Source organism: Corvus moneduloides, chromosome 28, assembly GCF_009650955.1.
Source record: "Corvus moneduloides isolate bCorMon1 chromosome 28, bCorMon1.pri, whole genome shotgun sequence".
Classification (NCBI taxonomy): Eukaryota; Metazoa; Chordata; class Aves; order Passeriformes; family Corvidae; genus Corvus; species Corvus moneduloides.
Genome location: NC_045503.1, coordinates 517,127 through 535,430, shown reverse-complemented (window position 1 = coordinate 535,430; position 18,304 = coordinate 517,127). Strand labels below are relative to the sequence as shown.

The 18,304-nt window shown below is 46.4% G+C and overlaps 1 protein-coding gene across 1 annotated transcript; it reads left to right on the top strand.

Annotated features, from left to right (window-relative positions):
• Positions 1 to 29: 29 nt before the first annotated feature.
• On the top strand, positions 30 to 17,980 carry RAB11B (RAB11B, member RAS oncogene family). The gene is made up of 5 exons (XM_032092555.1): positions 30 to 148; positions 5,684 to 5,879; positions 7,734 to 7,927; positions 9,461 to 9,541; positions 13,213 to 17,980. The coding sequence occupies exons 1-5, from the start codon at positions 109 to 111 to the stop codon at positions 13,356 to 13,358; spliced, it is 657 nt and encodes a 218-aa protein (XP_031948446.1). The 5' UTR covers positions 30 to 108; the 3' UTR covers positions 13,359 to 17,980.
• Positions 17,981 to 18,304: the final 324 nt, after the last annotated feature.

The window sequence follows — 18,304 nt, the reverse complement described above, 5'->3', positions numbered from 1 at the left end:
CGCCTCCTGCGGGCTCTGGCGGGCGCTGGTTGGCCCGTGCGGGAGCGCCCCTCCCCGGCTGGGCCGCGGTCGGTGCCGGGCAGGCAGAGGGTCGGCGCCGCCATCGCCATGGGCACCCGCGACGACGAGTACGACTATCTGTTCAAAGGTGCGTGCTCAGCGGGGCCACGGCCGCCGCACCGCGCCGGGTTCGGCCGGGATCAGCGGGCCGCGCGGGCCCGGGACGGCCGCTGCGGCCTTGGTGCGCGGGGCGGCCTTGTGGGCCCCCGGCCTGGTCTGGCCCCGGGGGAGCGGCGGGAGAGCCGCACGGGCTTCCTCGCCCCGCCCGGCCCGGCCCGCGTAGGCCGCGCGCCGGCAGCTGGGCGGCTGCGATCCCTGGGGGCGGCCGGAGCCGCGGCGGGGAGCGGGCGGACCGCGGGCCGGGGCTGTGCCCGGCGGTGCCGGTGGTTTTCCGGAGATCGCCCGGTGTCGAGCCGGAGCTGAAAAACCATAAGCTGGTGAAGGCTCCTTCGCAGGTCCCCGCTGAGCGCCGGTACCGGGAGCCTGGGACCGTAATGGTGTTAATTTGATTGTGCTGATGGGTGTTTTGCCGCTCCTGCCCGTGCCTGTGACATGTCGGGTTGTCCAGGGCTGTGTGAGGGCTCAGTGCTGCTCCTCCTGCGCCGGCTCCGGGGGAATCGTCGCCGTGGGTGTCCTCCCGTGGGATGTTTTCAGGGTTTCTGTCCCGTGGGATGTCTTCGGGGTTTCTGTCCCGTGGGATGTCTCCGCAGGCCGGGCTCCTGCCTGTTCAGAGGCTCAACCCGACCGATTTCCCGGAGCAGCCCACAGCTCTGCCTGTGAGGCCCGAGGAGCAGTGCAGGTGGGTGTAGCACTATCATCTTTGGTTTCCCAGCCTGTTTTGCACCGGATCTCCTGTTGGTAGAGCGGCTGAAACCCAGTTACCATCCCGAGAGTTCACTCTTGGGAAGGGCAGTGCTAACGGCGCCGTTGGTGGTCTGTGAGGGCTCTGGGGGTCACTTGCTGCTGTGATGATTTCCCAAGCGTTTGATTTAGGGACACGGTGTTTGTACCTGGACACTCACAAGGGCAGCAGTGATTCCGAACTTGTGGACCAAAGGAAAGAACAATTACTCATCTGTGGGTAGTATTTTATAGATATATTTGCCTGTTTGCTTTATTTATTTTACAGTGGGTTGAATCTTGAGGACAATGGGGGAAAAAAGCCCTTATTTCTTCTCTGCCTATAAAGCAGAAGACCAGCCTGTAAAAATATGCTAAACTGTCTGAGTCTAAAGTAGTTTCCTTCTGAAGTCATTCCACCGTCTGTTTCCCAGGTGGTTTAATAGCCAGGAACTTGAAAGCCTAAAAATTGTACTTACTTTTTTCTTTCTCTGAATAGTCAATTAGGTAGGGAAACAGCATTTGTCTTTTAAAAATACTTGCTTTGAAATGTGTTTTTAACGTTATCTGGAGTAAGACTCAACCTGAAGTCATTTGGTCAAGATCTGTGCTGTGGTGATGCTGGCACACTTTGTAGCACTTAATAAAAAACAGGTGAGAGGATTGTCCTTTTCTGTGCATCTTTTGGGAGGAGTTGTGTGGATGTTTTTTTAAAAAATAAGTAGAAGAGAAGGGTTTCTTTGAGGGTTTGATTATTTATCTTTTCCTTCCTTTGAGGCTTTTTGGGACTAGACAAGAAATAAATGGGACCAAGTGGGATGAGGGCTCTGCTGTGGGACCAACTCCCCTTCCTCTTCTTCCTGCCTCCTCCAGCAGTGGAATTAAGCATCAAGGACAATTGCTATAATAATGCCCAGGACTTTGGTTGGCTTGTGGTTTAGCCCCTTCTTAGCTACGCAGATGGCTTTTGAACTCTCTTCTGTCAGTCTGTGTAGTAGTCAGAGGTAGAAATAATGACGTAGGAGGATCTCAGTCTGGGAAAGTTTATTAAATTTAAGGCTTGACTGTCTCCCCTGCCACCCATTTCCAAAGGACAGCACGTGGCAGGCAATGACTAACTTAAGGTTTGGGAGCACTCTGGGGATGTGAGTGATTATGGTCAAAGCTGCTCTGCCGAACTAGTGCTTCTTTGTTCCCAATTTCCCTTTCTTTTGTGTGCATCCCAACAAAACTGCTTATTTTATTGATCAGAACAAAATATTATTTGTTACTCAAGCCAGCCTTTGGGGGAAGGAGCCAAACCGTGTGTGCAGGGCTGTGTGGGGTAGTGAGGCTGTGAAGAGCTTGTGGCTGTGTTCAGTGATGTGACCCAAGCGAAGCCAGCAGTACAGGCCCCTGTTCCCAGTTAGTTTTGTAGCGGGGATGGTGAAAAAGCAGGGACTTTGCAGCCTGAGTTTTGAATGCGTTGATCTGGAATTGAATTTGTGACCTTTGAAGAGCCGTTAAAAATGTTGGAAGTCTTGTACCTATTAAAATGTGATCTGCACATTAATTTTGCTCTCAAGAAGATTAGCTATTATCAGTGTTTATTTTAAGAATTAAATCTGAGGTTCTGCAGATGTGTGCTGGCTCATGAAAAAGGCAGGAAAAAGCAGCATAGGAAAAAGAGCTTTCCTTTACCTTTGTGGGAATTTAGACTGCTCTGATTAGTCTCAGCTTAGCAAAGGCTGTGGTTATTAAAAACAAATGCGTATCCTATTAGTCACCAATATCTGGCAACCTTATGTACTTCAGATCACAAACTCTGGTTAGATGGTCTGTGCTAGAGGGAGTCTTAATCTTCTTAATTGCTCAAAAGTATATATTCTTTTCTCCAGATTAATAAATGAGTGTATTTACAGTTCTATCATAAACTTGATCTATTTATTTTCCCTTTCTTACCAATGATGTATGGCACTGGAATTTTAATTCTTACTTTGGCTTGTTTTGTACAAGATCTCAACATATAGGGCAGGTGTTGGGGGGTGGGATTGTGCTGTAGTTCTGTATGTTGTAGACATGGGAAGCAGAGTGAGGGTGGTGGCTAAGTTGATGGATGGGTAATGTGGTGATGGATAACTGACACAGTGGCAGGGGGTGCTGGACGAGACAGAAAATCAGGAAAGACTGAAGGAGCAGGATTCAGGATATAAACAGGGCACTGTGCGAGGCTTGTCTGTGTGCTTCGAGCCATCTGAAGATGGCTGGTGCTGGTTATTGGTTCATGTCACTTCCAAGATGAAACCAGTACATCTTTCTATCACCAGTGTGGCCCTTAGGGGCATTTGGAGAGTGACTTCATCAGTTCTGGTGAGACGTGTTTAGGGAGTATTCAGGCTCTTAAACTGTCGTTTGGAACTTTTTTCTACTCTGTCATGACTTCTGAATCTGAACAGGCGATGCTGTGTGGTGGCCTGTTACCAAATTTAGAAACTTTCCCAAGATCTAATCACTTAGTCCAGGATGTTGAAGGTACCTTCTTGCTCAACTCCCATAGAAAATAAAAGCTTGTGGCTTCTGTCTGCATGTGGGACCCCCAGTCTTGGCATCTTTCTTCTGAAAGTGATAATGCTCATTTAGTGCTCAAGATTGAGTATTAATAAGAAGTACTTGGAAACTCTAGGCTAGAATGCCCTTTATTGAATTGGGATCTGGTTGCCTTCCTTTAACTTCTGAAAAATTCTGTTTTAGAAGCTCTGCTGCAATGTGGGGCAGCCTGGTGAAGGGAGCCTGTGAGTAGCCAGCCAAAGGAGTGTGGGACCCCTGGAATTTTCTTCCAGTGGCAGGTGGAGTTAATGACCTGAGAGCCGTTTGCATGGTTTATGCCCAAAACTGATACTTTTAAAATGCCAGAGCAGAGGAGATGGCTAGAACCTGGAAAGGCTGTGCTTTCTCCAGCTGCAAAGTCATGGGAAGATAACTCCCTTCAGAAACAGTTGGAAGCCTCAGGGCTTTTCCAATCTGGTCTAGCTTGTGTGGTGGATGTTCTTACTTTTGGTTATGGTCAGGGCTTTGCTGTAGGATAGAGCCTAGTCCAGCCAGCAGATCCCTGTGCGAGATGGGTGACCTCGGCCTGTTGTTGGAAGGTCCCATGGAATTAGTGGTGAAAAACTGTTTGTCTGGAAAATAAAGCTAACAAAACCCTAGAGTTAGAACTTGTAATAAAATCTTTTTTTATCTGTCTGTTCTCATACCCTAAAAAATGGTTGAGGCAGTTTGCCAGGGAAGGCAGAGTGCTGTGAGGAGGTTTAAGCTCTCCCGGGTAGGGAGTTGTGGTGCCTTGCCACGATGTGCTGGCTGCCCGTTCCTGCCTCTTTTATGTTTTGCCTGTTCAGCTGTGCTAGCACAATTGTCTGTCTGTGCTGTCAGGCAGATGAGATGCTGGGGGCACTGTCCGGAGCGTTTCAACAATCCCCCTGTGCAGCTCTCTGGAGCTGTCGCAGCAGAGAGCCAGGGTCCAGCAGCAGCCTGGGAATGTGCTCCAGGGGTGGGGTAGCAGCCAGCTGGAGCAGGGCGCTGCCAGAGCTGCATCCTCAAACAATGGCCTGAGCAGAGAAAAGCGGTAGTAGCACTAAGAGACAAGTATGATCCTTGGCCCTGGGGGGACACTGGTGAGCTCATTCTGGAAGTGTGCAATGAGAAGATTCTTCTGTAGTTGTTGGGGGGAAATTGGGAATGTTTTTTGCCCATGTTTGCTTTTCTGTAGGAAAAACAGACCATATGAATGAGGAAGATCAGCAGATCTCTACTTAGAACTGGAGTAGGAAATACTCCCAGGGTTAAAGAAGCTCACAGAGGCTGGCTGCCTTTCTTCCTTTTGCTTGAGCCAGGACATTTGAATTCCGAAAGGGTATGTGATACAGTGTTTGGGAGAGGAAGGGAGAATGGCTCAGCTGTTTCAGCTTTTGTTTCTCTCAGTTATTTCTTGCTCTCATCCATAAGCCAAAAAGTAGAGGGAACCTCCTGCCACAAGATGTACCTTTGTTTTCACAATTCCTTTCAGGAAAGCTGGGCTTTGTGTGCTGAAGATCTCTCTGCACTCACATTTTTCTGTTATCGTGGCAACACCACGTGTGGAGGCAGAGGTTTCTAGCTCATCTCTTACTTCTTGTGCAGTTTACTACAACTTTTTTTCTGGATGAAGTTCTGCTTTGCTTTGTATCTTTTTTCTAGTATCAAATGTCTTCTACTCTTTCTGTGGTGAACATATTTATGAATTAAATTATTGAAATAAAACACCTCATAAGACTCCATCAGGGACTGCAAATAATTGTTTATTTACCATGTTTTTGGTCTTTTAATAAAAATAGAGTACACTTACACTGTATGACGGCTTTTGTTGGGCAGACAGGTGGCCTGTTGCCATGTTCTTGCCTGTAGTGTTTCTTAAAATGTGGGTTGCAGCCTTCCTGTGCCAAAGGTTGAGTGTGTGAGGGGCATCTCTTACCTCTGCCTGCTGCAGTGGTTGGGGCCTCCAAAGCACTGTTTGACTTTGACAGTCGCTGTAGCAATTTCTCATTTTCACCTCGGAGGACTGGGCAGCTACTCACCACAAAACAGCTTGGGGCTCTTCTGGGGTTGAAGTAAGCTGTGCATAGTAAAGTCTGAGGTGCTGTCCGTGTAAGTCTCTCCTGTGTTACCTGGCTGTGCATTTCTGGTGGGTGTTGCCTGCCAGGCCGCACTGCTGCGTGGGGTCAGCGCTGGTACAAGGAATTAATTGTGAAAATAATGTCTCTCCTTTCAGTTGTGTTGATTGGAGACTCTGGAGTTGGGAAAAGTAATCTTCTGTCACGTTTCACACGCAATGAGTTCAATCTGGAGAGTAAGAGCACCATTGGGGTGGAATTTGCCACCAGGAGCATCCAGGTGGATGGGAAGACGATAAAAGCACAGATCTGGGATACTGCAGGCCAGGAGCGATACCGCGCCATTACCTCAGCGTGAGTACTGTGTCTTTGCTCAGCAGAATTCTAGCAGAGATGCTGCAGATAAATCTATGGGTAGAGAATGAAACATATTTTGGACACGTGACAAAGTCGTTATGACAAACTTCAATGTGGATCCAAGTCATAAGATAGGAAATACTTTGTGTTCCCTTGATTAATATAATGAAAGTAATTTTTAGATTCTCATGTTACTATTATAGAAGCAAATGACAGCTTAAATCAAAACTGGGGGAAATTCTGTTTGAGTTTTGTGATTTGGTTTTTTGTCTGTGCTGAATGTGCTGTGTTCGTTACACGGAGTGAGTGTCATTTCAGATAGAAACTGGGTACTGTTGGTATCAAGTTTTGGTCTAGGCATGGAGGCTTACTGTAACAGCCATGGCTTCTGGTCTCCATTGCTCCCTCAGTCTTGAGACTGAGGGTATTTTTAGGAAAATCTGCAGCCAAAAAGTCCCTTGAAATCTCAATGACTTTGAATTAGTCACAGCCCTGAAAATTAGGTCCATGAGCACACACATTGAATAGCCAGGACATAGGAAGGCAACTATGATAGTGCTGACTGTGCAGCATTAGGCACAATCCCTGAAGGTGAGAAGCTTTTTCACCTATGGCACCCTGTTAATTCACAGAGTGGCTTGAGGTGTACCTGTTTCTATGCAGACAAAAGTATCTGGCAGAGGACAAAAAGCAAACCCTTTTGTCAGGCCTGGTTCTCCAGAGCATTTTCTGATCAGTGAGTTGATTTTTTTATTACGTTGCAGATGTGTATCAGTTTTTAAAGGTAAAAACATGTCTCTGAGTCATGCACAGATTGAGCCATTAAACTCAAGGTAAGGGGAATTTTGTCAAGATGGGAGAAAACCAGGAGAGCCTGGAACCCAAAGGAAGCAGTCTGTAGGGAAAGGGATGCAGAAGCAGATGTAAGTGACAATTTCAAATTGCATTGTTTCTGGAACTGTTAGTGTGACTTTCAGGAATTCTTTTGTGACCCTTGTTCTTGCTGTAAAAACTGCTAGTCCAGTCTGGGTCAACCACAGGTTTTACTGCTGGGAACTAGGGCAGCTGCAGTCCTGTGATCCTGCTCTCCTTTGTGCTGGCACTAACTCCTGCTTGACACGTCACTCAGCCAGTTCATCCTGCTTGGCCAGCGGAATGCCAAACATCAGGGAAAAGGGAATGTTTTCTGCTGACTTGGTGCCCTGACTCAGTTCAACAACATGTCAGACAGGTGCTGGTACAAGTGAGGAGAAATGGTAGTATTGTGTGGAAGAGAGATATGGATGTTACAGGATTGCTGATACAGCTTGACTTGTGCTGAGCTGAGCCCTTGGCTTGTGTTGAAATGGGCCCAAACCTGCCCTGAGGGGGCAAACTCTGTTCCTGGATTAGAGGTTTGTGGATCGTGACAATATAGCCCAGAGTCCCCTCTTTAATTTGTGGGAGGGCCAGGGGATATTTGAAGGATCAGGGACAAATACTGACGTTTTATTAAGGGCTATTTTCCTAGTAGAAAGTTAGGTTGTAACTTCACGAAAACCGCCCAGCTGTACTGATTCTGGAACGGTGAGTTTTCCTGCACACGGTTGGAGTGGACAGGACATTTTTAGTCCTGGTTTCTGCAGGCTCTCTAGCATTTTGGTACACACACAGGATTTTTTTAGAAATGCCATTACAAAAAAAACCCTGCAATTGGAACTTGGTTTTAGGCTTCAAAACCCCTCCAACAACAGTATTTGCATCAGCACAACTTTTTCTGACGTGTAAAGCATTATAGAAGAGCTAGATGGCCCGTTTGTTGGTGTGGCTGGGACAGAGCTCTCGCTGAAGGGCTGTGCCTCATGGTTTCAGATATTACCGCGGTGCTGTTGGGGCTCTGCTTGTCTATGACATTGCCAAACACCTCACCTACGAGAACGTGGAGCGCTGGCTGAAGGAGCTGCGAGACCACGCCGACAACAACATCGTGATCATGCTGGTGGGTAACAAGAGCGACCTGCGCCACCTCCGGGCCGTGCCCACCGACGAGGCCAGGGCCTTCGCAGGTTAGTGCTCGGCCTGGCTGGGCTGGGGCTTCAGGGGCCTGGGGGATGGTGCCTGCTCTGATCACACTGCTTGGTCCAGGGCTGAACTCTCACCTCAAGTTTTAGTTTGGACCCTAAAAAAGACATTTAAGATGTTTTGTTGGGTTTTTTAAAAATTAAAGTATCTTGGCTTATTAACTAGCATGTGTGGTTGGCTTGGGTTTTTTTTTTGGAGAATTTTTTGGTCATTTTTAGTTTGTGGTTTTCTGTTGGTTTTTAAATCTAGTGGTAGTACATGTTTTTGAAACACTGTCCTTGAGCTGCCTGATAGCTGAAGATTAAACATTTCCTCTAACAAGGCTAGAAACAGTAAGCAACATTTAGGAGAGAAAATGTCACAATAAAAATCACAAAATGTCCGTCCTTCCTTCCTGGAGACCCGATTCTGCTGAGTAGACATTGATGTGGACAGCTACAAAGGAATACTGAACCTTCTCTTCGATGGGGTCATTGCTGCTCTAGAGCGCTGATGCATGCAGTAGTGTCATCTGGTCTCACTGAAATGCAGCGATCATCAGACTTGAAAATGATCATTTGTTGGGAGAAGTCAATGGGTTATGTAAGACGCTGCTACTGCATTCCTTTTCTCTTCCTTACCTGGCAGAGCACTGGTCAGATACTCTTTTGCCCTTAAAGTCCTGGGGACATTCAGCTTTTGTGTGGCTGTCAAGCTTGGAGGTGGAATGTAAATGTACAACCTTTAAAGTACCTCTAGAAATATTACCAAGGCTTAAACATGCTTTCTGGAGTTTGCTGGTAAGCAAGTACCCTGAGGGTAATAAAGCCACTTAAAATTTTCAGATGAATGAGAAGTGACATTTCTCTAGGAGAAGCAAAACAAGTTGGTGGGTGCCCCAGATAGTCTATTACTTTGGTCACTTGGTTCAGCTTCTTACTTTTTGACCCTGACTTCCTGCTAAGGCTGTTTTAAATGTCTAATTGTTGGTGTTTAAGCTCCATGACTGAAATTTACCTGTTCCTGGGTATGTGATACAGAACCATTTTAGGTATGATATTTAAGTGTTAATCACTTCCTTTTTTAATAAAAAAAATTCTTTTGCATTGTAAGAGGAAAGAAGAAAATAGACTGTGTTCCAGGGGGTCATTGTTATTTGGAAGTGGGGTCTGATTAGGAAAGTATAGGTCTGTTGATCTTTTTGGGGTTGCAGAGGAGAATTGTGTCTCTGTAGCAGCTGACGTGCTTTTGCTGGGGCTCTTGCTTAAGGCACCTCCGGGTATGATCTGTAGCCAGAAGAGAATGATATTTTGTGTTGGACTGAGCAAGGGCTGCAGTGGGGAAAATGCTCTTGCACTTTGGGCAAAGGAGATGTTGCTGAACTGCAGCACCAACGTGTTCCTTGTGTAACGGGGAAAAGAAAAAAAATGACTGTGCCCTGGCTGGTTTGGCCTAAAATAAAAGATAAAAACCTTAAAGTAAAAGTGAAATAAAGTGTTATTAAAGTTTTTAACTGAACCACTTCTTATTTATTACAGAAAAAAATAACTTATCTTTTATTGAAACATCTGCTCTGGATTCAACAAATGTAGAAGAAGCCTTCAAGAACATCCTTACAGGTATGGTTTTTATGGATTCAGAGCAGCTGCTGAGGTGGTTGATTTTCTTCATGGGCACATTTTTCAGTTATCTGGAATGTTTTGGAAATGAGTGTTGGGAATGATGGTTAGTTTGCAAGCTTTCTAATCTCGCCTTTGTGTTCTGCCTCCCACCCCATACACCCTTTTTTGTCCCAGAAGAGGGTTTCTGTCTCCTGGAGGTTCCTATCTCCTGATGTTCCACACATTCAAGCTATTGCAATAGCACTGTTGTAAAGGAACTAGTAATTGTACTTCTGTGCTGGGAAGTTAAATGTTCCAGTATTTTCTCTTGCACCAAAGCAGACTGGTACCATTTTCAGACTACTGAACTCTTGTTCTCAGCTGATAGCAAGGGTTGTAGGTTGATTATGTATCAGTGTGTGTCTCTTACTGGGAAAGAAGCTGAGCATTAATAGGGTTAATTGTCAAGGCAGGCTCTTTTGGGTTCCTTTTGCAGTGGTGTGCAGGGAAGGACTACAGAGCCTTGGGATCACTAAGTCAGATGCTGGCCAACTCTGTTGGTAACAGAAATGCAATGCATTTAGAGGAAGATCACAGAATCCCAGAACCACTTGGGTTGGAAGGGACCTTAAAGATCATCTCGTTATACACCTTGCCCCCCTACCAGCCTTCCGCCAGACCAGGTTGCTCCAAGCCCCATCCAACCTGGCCTTGGACACTTCCAGGGATGGGGCAGCCACAGCTGCTCTGGGCAACCTGTACCAGAGCCTCACTACCCTCACAGCCAAGAATTTCTTCCCAGTATCCCATCTAACCCTGCTCTCTGGCAGTAGGAAGCCACTCCCCCTTGTCCTGTCCCTCTAGGCCCTTGTCCAAAGTCCCTCTCCAGCTCTCTTGGGGGACTGTCAATGTTGGAAGTCTGCAGTAAGGTCTCCCAGGAGCCTTTTCTTCTCCAGGCTGAGCAACCCCAACTCTGACTCCAAGGTGCCCAAGAAGAAGCAGGCAGGAGAAAAAGGGCAGCCAAGCTGCCTCTATAGCTAAAAAGCCTAACAGATGAGGAATGGGGTGTATTTGCTGCCCAGCAGATTTGTGTTATTAGAGCTACTGGTGAAGCAGCTGGAGGGTGAGGCAGAGCCGATTGCCCAGAGCTGGAGCTGGGCCGGTCTCGCACCCTGTAGCAGATTCACGGCTGATCTGGGACACTTGGCTGGATCTGAAACTTCCCTGGCACTTTGAGACAGTATTTGTGGTTTTAGTGCTCTGAGTGTAGCTCAACAGTCACCATCCATCCTGTCTTCCCTTGCAGTGTTCCCTCTCAGGTCCCTGAGACTGACCCTGGTTAGAGACGCTGGCCTGAGGCCTCTCTAGGAGAGCCACAGTGTGGTAACAACTCAAGCTGAGGTCAGGCCTGGGCAAACAGAACTCAAACCCATCTCTCTCAGCAGCATCCTGAGCTCCCAAAAGTGTTGAGATTGTCCAGTTCAGATAGCATAGGCAAAAAGGAATAACCCTAAAAATTACCTGCAAAGTGTAGGAGATGGGGAAGTTGTACAATTCGATATAGTACAAGGAAAGAGGGGTTTACAAGCAGAGAATGTTACTGGGCCTGGGGGTATTCCAGTCAAAGGCAGCTGTTACGCACAAAATTATAAACAATATCCATCCCAGCAACTTCCCTACCCACAGCCTACTTTCCCCTTTTACCCTATACCCAATATGAACCCCTTCCTAAGTTTACCCCATCCCCAGTTTATTCCTAATCCTTTTTTCACCCCATGGCTTCCCTATACAATTCCCTTTCCCTACAACTCCTCTCTGATGCCGAAGGGGGGATGAAAAGGGGGAGGGAAGAAATTAAACTCTCTCCTGCATCAGTTTCCCCACAACCCATGCTCGGAGAGTCCTGTCTCCCTTCTGTCAGCCTTAAGATGTTCCAGAGAATCTGTTTGGACATTTAAAGGCTTGTTTTGTTTTAAAACTGTTCTTGTTATGTTTATCCAGTTGTTTTAAAAAATAAACGGGTGAAATGTCGGGGTCCCTGCCCCTGGTCAGCCTCGTTCCCCGTTGGTTGGTTTGTGTTTCCCTGCATGGGCAGGGACCCTCGGGTCCCGTGATTGCCGCAGTTCCTTGGCAGATCCCGGCCATGCGGCTGGGAAATTAAACATCTCTGAAACATCTATCAAGAATCAGTCCATATATATTTCTTTTCCACAGGCCTCCTTGTTTGATACATCGTGTTACAGTAATCCCCACTGTAACATAGGCATATGGGTAATAAGACTGATTAGTCCTGAGAAGGCTATTCCCAAAGGGATTACACCTGGGGGAGAATCATCCTTCTAAGAGAGGAGAAGGAACCTAGGAAAATGTGCTGTGTAGAGTAGTGAGTTGGAAACCACCACAGGGGACTTGGTGGAGGGAAGAGAGTGGGAACAGCAGGACAGGAGTTTCCTTACTGGCCACTCGTTTGAGGGATCATTAAAGACTGGAAGAAAAAAAACCCACAAAACACCCCAAAGAGATGCTACCCCAAAGCAAAGGGGGCTTGGCAATGACTCTGAACAGCTCAAATTCAAATACAGTACTGAGCAGGAAAGAAAGAGAATGTGACAGCCTCTGAACAACCCTCTTTGTCCCTTTCAGCAAAGATCTGTAGGTAATCAGTGGCAACAAGATTGGCCTTGAGTTAAAGGTTTCCATTTTAAACAATATAAATATGTGCAGATTCTTAAAAAAAAAAAAAAAAAGCCTAACAAAACCCCCCGTAAACAAGCCCTGCACAGTTCCCTATGATTTTTAATTCTTACTAAAGGCTTTGGGTGTTGCTGGTTTGGGGTTGTGGCTGTATGAATGTGACCATAATATTTACCACAGACTTCCAGGGAAGTACTTGCCCTTTTCCTGTTTCACAATGGAGGGAAGTTGGAACAAGGGCTTATAGTCAGTGAAATAAGTAACTCAAAAGCCTTTCGACTTATGATACTTCTACTAACTATGCAGTTGAAACAGTTTGTTCCTGATGGCTTTTAAGCTGCCAGTCTCTCTTCAGTGGTTACAGCTTTGTGGATCTGTGTGCTTTCAAGCATAAGTTAGAGTCAAATCAATTCATTTGGAGAAGGATGGGGCTTTATGGATCTGTGTGGCTTTTTACTGTCATAGGTAGGAAAACTGATGTGTTGCAGAGAGGAGCATTGCTGTTACTTGGCAGTAGCAGGTTGCCAGGAGCAGAGGTGGGGATCAGGCAATTTGCTGCTGTGGAGGACGTTTCCCAGCATCCTGGTGGTTGGTGTTTCTGGAGTATGCTGCCCACTTTTTTTTAATCACAAAGAAGATCATTCCCTGTTTTAGAAATGAGCATTCCTGCTCCGTTCCCATTTAAAAACCCTTTTAATAATCCCCATTTTCGTGGAGTCATTGAAAAAGAATGGGATAGGAAGTGCTGTTGCAGAACAACAGTGAGGACTCTTGTCTTAATAACTTTTCCAGACAGAGCTGGCGTATTCATTCTGGAACTGGAACGCCAGCCAGATGTTACATGCCACATCTGCTTAGCCTAGATTCCCTTTCAGAGCCCTCAAGTTAAATCTTCTCACTCCTGGGTTCTGGCATGTTCTTGGGCAGTTTGCTCGGCGCTGTGCCCCGTGGGAGGCCGTGCCCCCGGGGCTCTGACCCGTGTGCTCTCCTTGCAGAGATCTACCGCATCGTGTCGCAGAAGCAAATCGCCGACCGGTCTGCGCACGATGAGTCTCCTGGCAACAACGTCGTCGACATCAGCGTCCCACCAACCACCGATGGACAGAAATCCAACAAACTCCAGTGCTGTCAGAACCTGTGACCTTCTCTAGATGACTCTTGTGCCCTCCACTTCGTCTGTGCTTCATTTAGAAACTTGTGTGCACTTCCTATCTCCTGTGATTCAGTGACTCCCTCCCCCCTCCTTTACTCCATTCCCAAATCTCCCCTCTCATATTAGAGCTTTAATTGTAGGGCTAACATCCCCCTGCCTCTGAAACCCCTTCCATGTGGTGACTTCTGGGCTTGAAATGTAGTCACTGATCTGATAGACATGTTTGTGTTGGAACATCTGCTGCTGGATATTATCCCATGAAACACTCTTCTCAAATGGGTTTGTTTTGGTTTTGTTAGGTTTTTTTTTAGTTTGCTTTTGTTGTTGTTTTTGTTTTCTGGGAGGGGAACAATGGGACTTGACTCTACCAGTTGAAGAAATAACTACATTTAGGTGACAAGGTTTTTTCCTCTCATAGTCAGGTATCTCTTTTTCTTGTGTTTCTGTAAACATGGGGGAGAAATTAAACTAGCTATCCTGCCAAATGCTCTGTTTTCTGTCCTGATGAAGTCTCACAGTGAGGATTTTAGTGGCTGCACACACATAAGAAAGCTGTTGAAAATAACATTACTTATTCTGTAATTACCCCTAATACAGTTAGTCTGGCTGTGTAGTTTACTGTTTCCTGCTTGGGAAATCTTTCTCTGTTCTTGTTTTATTTGGGAACAATGAAATATGTCTGCATTGCTTTTTCTGCCACCATGAATGCCTGTGCAGGCTTTATGAAGTGGCTTAATATTTATTCATAGCTTATGTTAATCAGTTAACATTATTGTACAGTAAGTGCCAGCGTATTGATTTCAGAAACCTTTTGCAACCTGTACAAGTAGGCTTCTTTTGTACTGTAGGTCAGTGTCTGAAAGCAGGATCTGCTCTAGTTCCAGGGTTGGGTTTTTTTTGCATGCTGCTTTTTCTCTAGATCTCTCCTGCCCCTGTCTGAGTGAGTGAAGCAATATTTTCATGTCACATATATACTTGCACTTGTAAGGGTTTTGGTTGTTGTAGAGAAACACAATACTTTATACATTTTGTAAAACTTCTGCAGATCCATAGCATCTGGAACTTTCTCTTCATGATCTTTCACTATTGACCTCTACTAAAATGCATAATATTAGGATTCCACATAATAACTACTAACATTGTTTTCCTCTTACCGTTTTACTGAACTGCAGACTGTAATTCTTAAATGATTGTACTTCACTGATGTAACAGATTTGTCATCAGCAGGACTAACTACTCTAATTCTTTGTTGTGCTGAATGCGAAGAATGTTACCACAACTTTGTGTAGTCAGTCTCTTGGTTGCTTGTGCAAATCTCTGATGGCTTTTCATCACTCACTAGCTCTTGCACACTTGTATCCCCTCGGGTATCCACTGAATGTTCTGATGGCCAATACTGGGTGAAACGGTCTAAAGGAAGAGCTGGAGACCATCTGCTGCTCCCTGAAGGCTTGTGGAGCCATTTGCAGTGAGTTTTTGCTCTGTATTCTGAGCCTGTACCTCACTGGATGAATCCCAGCTGCATATTAATGAGTTGATTTTTCTTTACTGATACAAAGCAAATATGAAACTGTGAATTGTGTTTGAAGGGGAAATCTGACATTCCAGTCTCAACTGTTCTGTCTGGTTACGTAATAAAATTAAGGGCAGTTAACTCTGATGGCTTTTCTTTTATAAGATTTCCAGACCAATGCCTTTAATTTTGTACTGTATGCACTGAGAGGGCTCCAGCTCACAGCGCAGGATGCACGTGGTGCCTGGCACTTCCACTCTTCAGCTTTGTTTAGAGGATATATTCAAGGTGAATGGGTGCATGCTTGCAGGCTGATGCCATTGAATGAGGGTATGAATTCCTCTTCAGGCATCACAGGGCTCTGTCCTAAGGGTGTTCCAGTTCAGGAAGCACTTTCAACACTTGGTATTTACTTCACTAGCATTCTCTTGAGAGAAGGTGGGAACTGGGATGTCTCCTTTTTGGTGGTCCAAGACCAGAACGTAACATGCAGTCAGTGTTTAGACAGTAACATGCGGTCAGTGTTTAGACAGCTGGCAGTGAGAGAATGGAAAGTTTTGAAATATTGAAAATATTTCATTTGAGAGCAAGTGGACACTAGTGGAGCTGGGCTCCTTAATTTTTGAACAAACTTTATATAAAGAAATCAGTTGGATAGCATGAGGAGGAATTGTACTGTTAAGAGGACTCCTTAGTTCAGGGTGATGTATTAACATGCTTACTCTGCAAGTCCTGTTCTTAACATGAAGTTTCTAGAATCAGTCTGGCCTGGTGTAAGAAGCCAAGAAGCAGTTTAGTCACTTGCTTGTCTCTTAAGAGATTTTCTTTAGTCTTTGACTTTCTGGGAGGCTCTAAACTTTGCCTCAGAGTCCCAGTGAAAGGTCAGTGTCTAGGGCTTAACTGCTGTTAAATTTATGGGTATTGAAGAGCTCTTGAACAACTCCATTGTCCAAAGCCCTCTCAGCGCTGGTGGGCCTTGGACCATTCTATTGTGTTTGAGATCTGTTGTGTGACAGGGAAAGGCCTCCTGCCCTTTGCTGGGGGCACCCAGGATGTGGGAGTTGCATGTGTGCACATGTGCACCCATGTAGCTCCTTTGAGCACTGGGAACTGAGGGGGGTTTATCTGCCGTGATCCCTCAGTATGAGACGAGGCTCTTCCTCAGGCGGAGCCACAGCCCTTCTGTGGGTCTGAGGTGCTCCTGCCCAGACTAAGCACAGGGCTCTTTGTGACAACAGAAAAAGGACAGGGACCAGTTCTGCCAGATTAAGCCATCTTCCTGTGCGCAGACCAAGGAAAATGCTTCTGGTCTGGGGTTCCTGGTGTCCTGATGAAGCATTGTGCACTCCTTAGAAACTGCATCCACAACCCAGCCCACTATTGTGCTGGAATTGCTGAGGGGAAGACTTGGAGAAATCCTGAGGAAGCTGGAAATGCTGAAGAGCTGTCTGACATTCAGAGAAGCTCTCCAGTAACCCAGACTCCTTAAGCTCGCTTTCCTGATGTGGAAATTACAGACTACATGTAACCTCAACTGGACTGCTTCATCCCACGGCTTTGCTGGCTGTGTGTCTCTCAGTATTACTGTCAGGAAAAAAGAAAAGGTTCCAGCTCTCTTCCATCTGTCCCAAGGGATTTGAGGGCTGAATTTTGCTTTTGTAAAACTCCTGATAACAGGAAAGCTGGCTGTGAAAGAAGGAGTGTATGCTCTGCTTGCTTTACTTGGATGTTGAAGTTGACTTTCCTTTAACTATTGAAAACACTACAAAGCCCTGAGTGCTGCCACCTCTGTCAGTAATGCACCCGTCAGTCAGAGGCTCCTGCTGATGTCTAGAACAGGCCCTTTCATGCAGAATTAGGCAGGAGTCTGTTGTGCTGCCTCTCCTCTTAACTGATGGGGAGGGTGAAGACCAAAATTCATACATAAAAGTGACTTGGTCCTGAGCACACCAACAGCTAATTGGTAAAATAAATTCCTGGGGTCCACCAGATCAATCCAATCTCTTCCTGCAGAGTTAGTGCTTACAGGCAGGTGAGTTAGTCTGGGATCTTCACTGGAGCCTGCACAGAACAAGGAAGTTTGGTTTGTAGGAAAGTTTTAAAGCTCCATACTTGTATAAATGTAAAAATCCAGTTGATGGGTGACCGCTTGCTACTTTGTTAAAACGATTTCAGTGTGTGCTGTGGAGGCCGTCAAGATTTGGTAGAAGAAAGGCAGTTTGGTGCCTTCTTGGCCCTGTGGCAGGTTTAGAGGCAGTAGAAAGATGATGGATCCCAGAGATGCCCCCATTTGGGTGCTGTTCTGTGACCTGTGGTGACCAAGGGCTCCTGTGTGAGCACAGAGCTCTTGGCTGGGTGTGGTAAGGGTTGGGCTGTGCCTTTATTTGAATCAGTCACTCAACAAAAGCTGTTGGAAAACTGTACAGGAGATATTTTTGCTCCATGGTGCTTTGATCCCTGCATGCTGTGCTGCTTCAGAAGGTGTGGGTGGGATCTTTTTCTGGCTCAGTCTTACCAAGGCTTGGTGATCGTTTCCCTTCCAAGCATGAAGGAAGAACTTGCTTAGAGGTTCTGGACTCTGTAGAAGGAAAGAAGATCCCAGTGAAGCGGTTCAGTCACTTAGGGAAGATGTTTTCCTCCATAAAAGAGTAGAACAAACTGTGTTAGAGGTAGGGGCCTGAATTTCAGCTAAGGAAAATCAGACAATTGGAAGTGAAGACTTAACTGTCCTTCAAGTAAAACACAGTAAGTGGGGGCTGAAGGGTGGACTCTCTTGACTTCCAGATTCTTAAATGTAGTTGGGATGGTGATTTATGGAATGTTTCCATGGAATGAGTATCTCCAGGGCTGCACTGTTTCAATAAATAACGGCAATTCTTATTTTACACTGGTCAGATAATGCATGGTAGTGTTGACTATCAGGCTTTGTAGGCTATAAATAGTACTGGGCTTTTATGCAACCCAGAAGAGAGGTTCTTTTCATTTACTTTTATTCCTGGTTCCTGTGTTAAGTGCAATTCACTTTGTAAATAAACACATCACTCGATTTTTGTGCATGGTTATGATGTATTGTGGATATAAAGATTGCCAAATCATACTGTGTGTGTCAAGTTCTGTTCCAGACACAACTGTAGAAGAAGGTGGGGACAGCTCCCGAGCCCGAGCGCAGGGTGGGCCGGGGGTGCGTGCCCCTGCCAGCGCCCCGGGGAGCGGCAGGACCGGGTACCCGCTGCCCCCGAGGCTGTTCCACCGCCCCAGGGTGCCGCGTTGGGTGGGGGAGCGTGTCCCGGTGTCCCCGGCGTGCCGGGTGTCTGGGTGTCCCGGTGAGCCGGGTGTCCCGGGTGTCCCGAGTGTCCCGGTGTCCCAGGTGTCCCGGTTGCCCGAGTGTCCCCGGTGTCCCGGGTGCCCGAGTGTCCCGGTG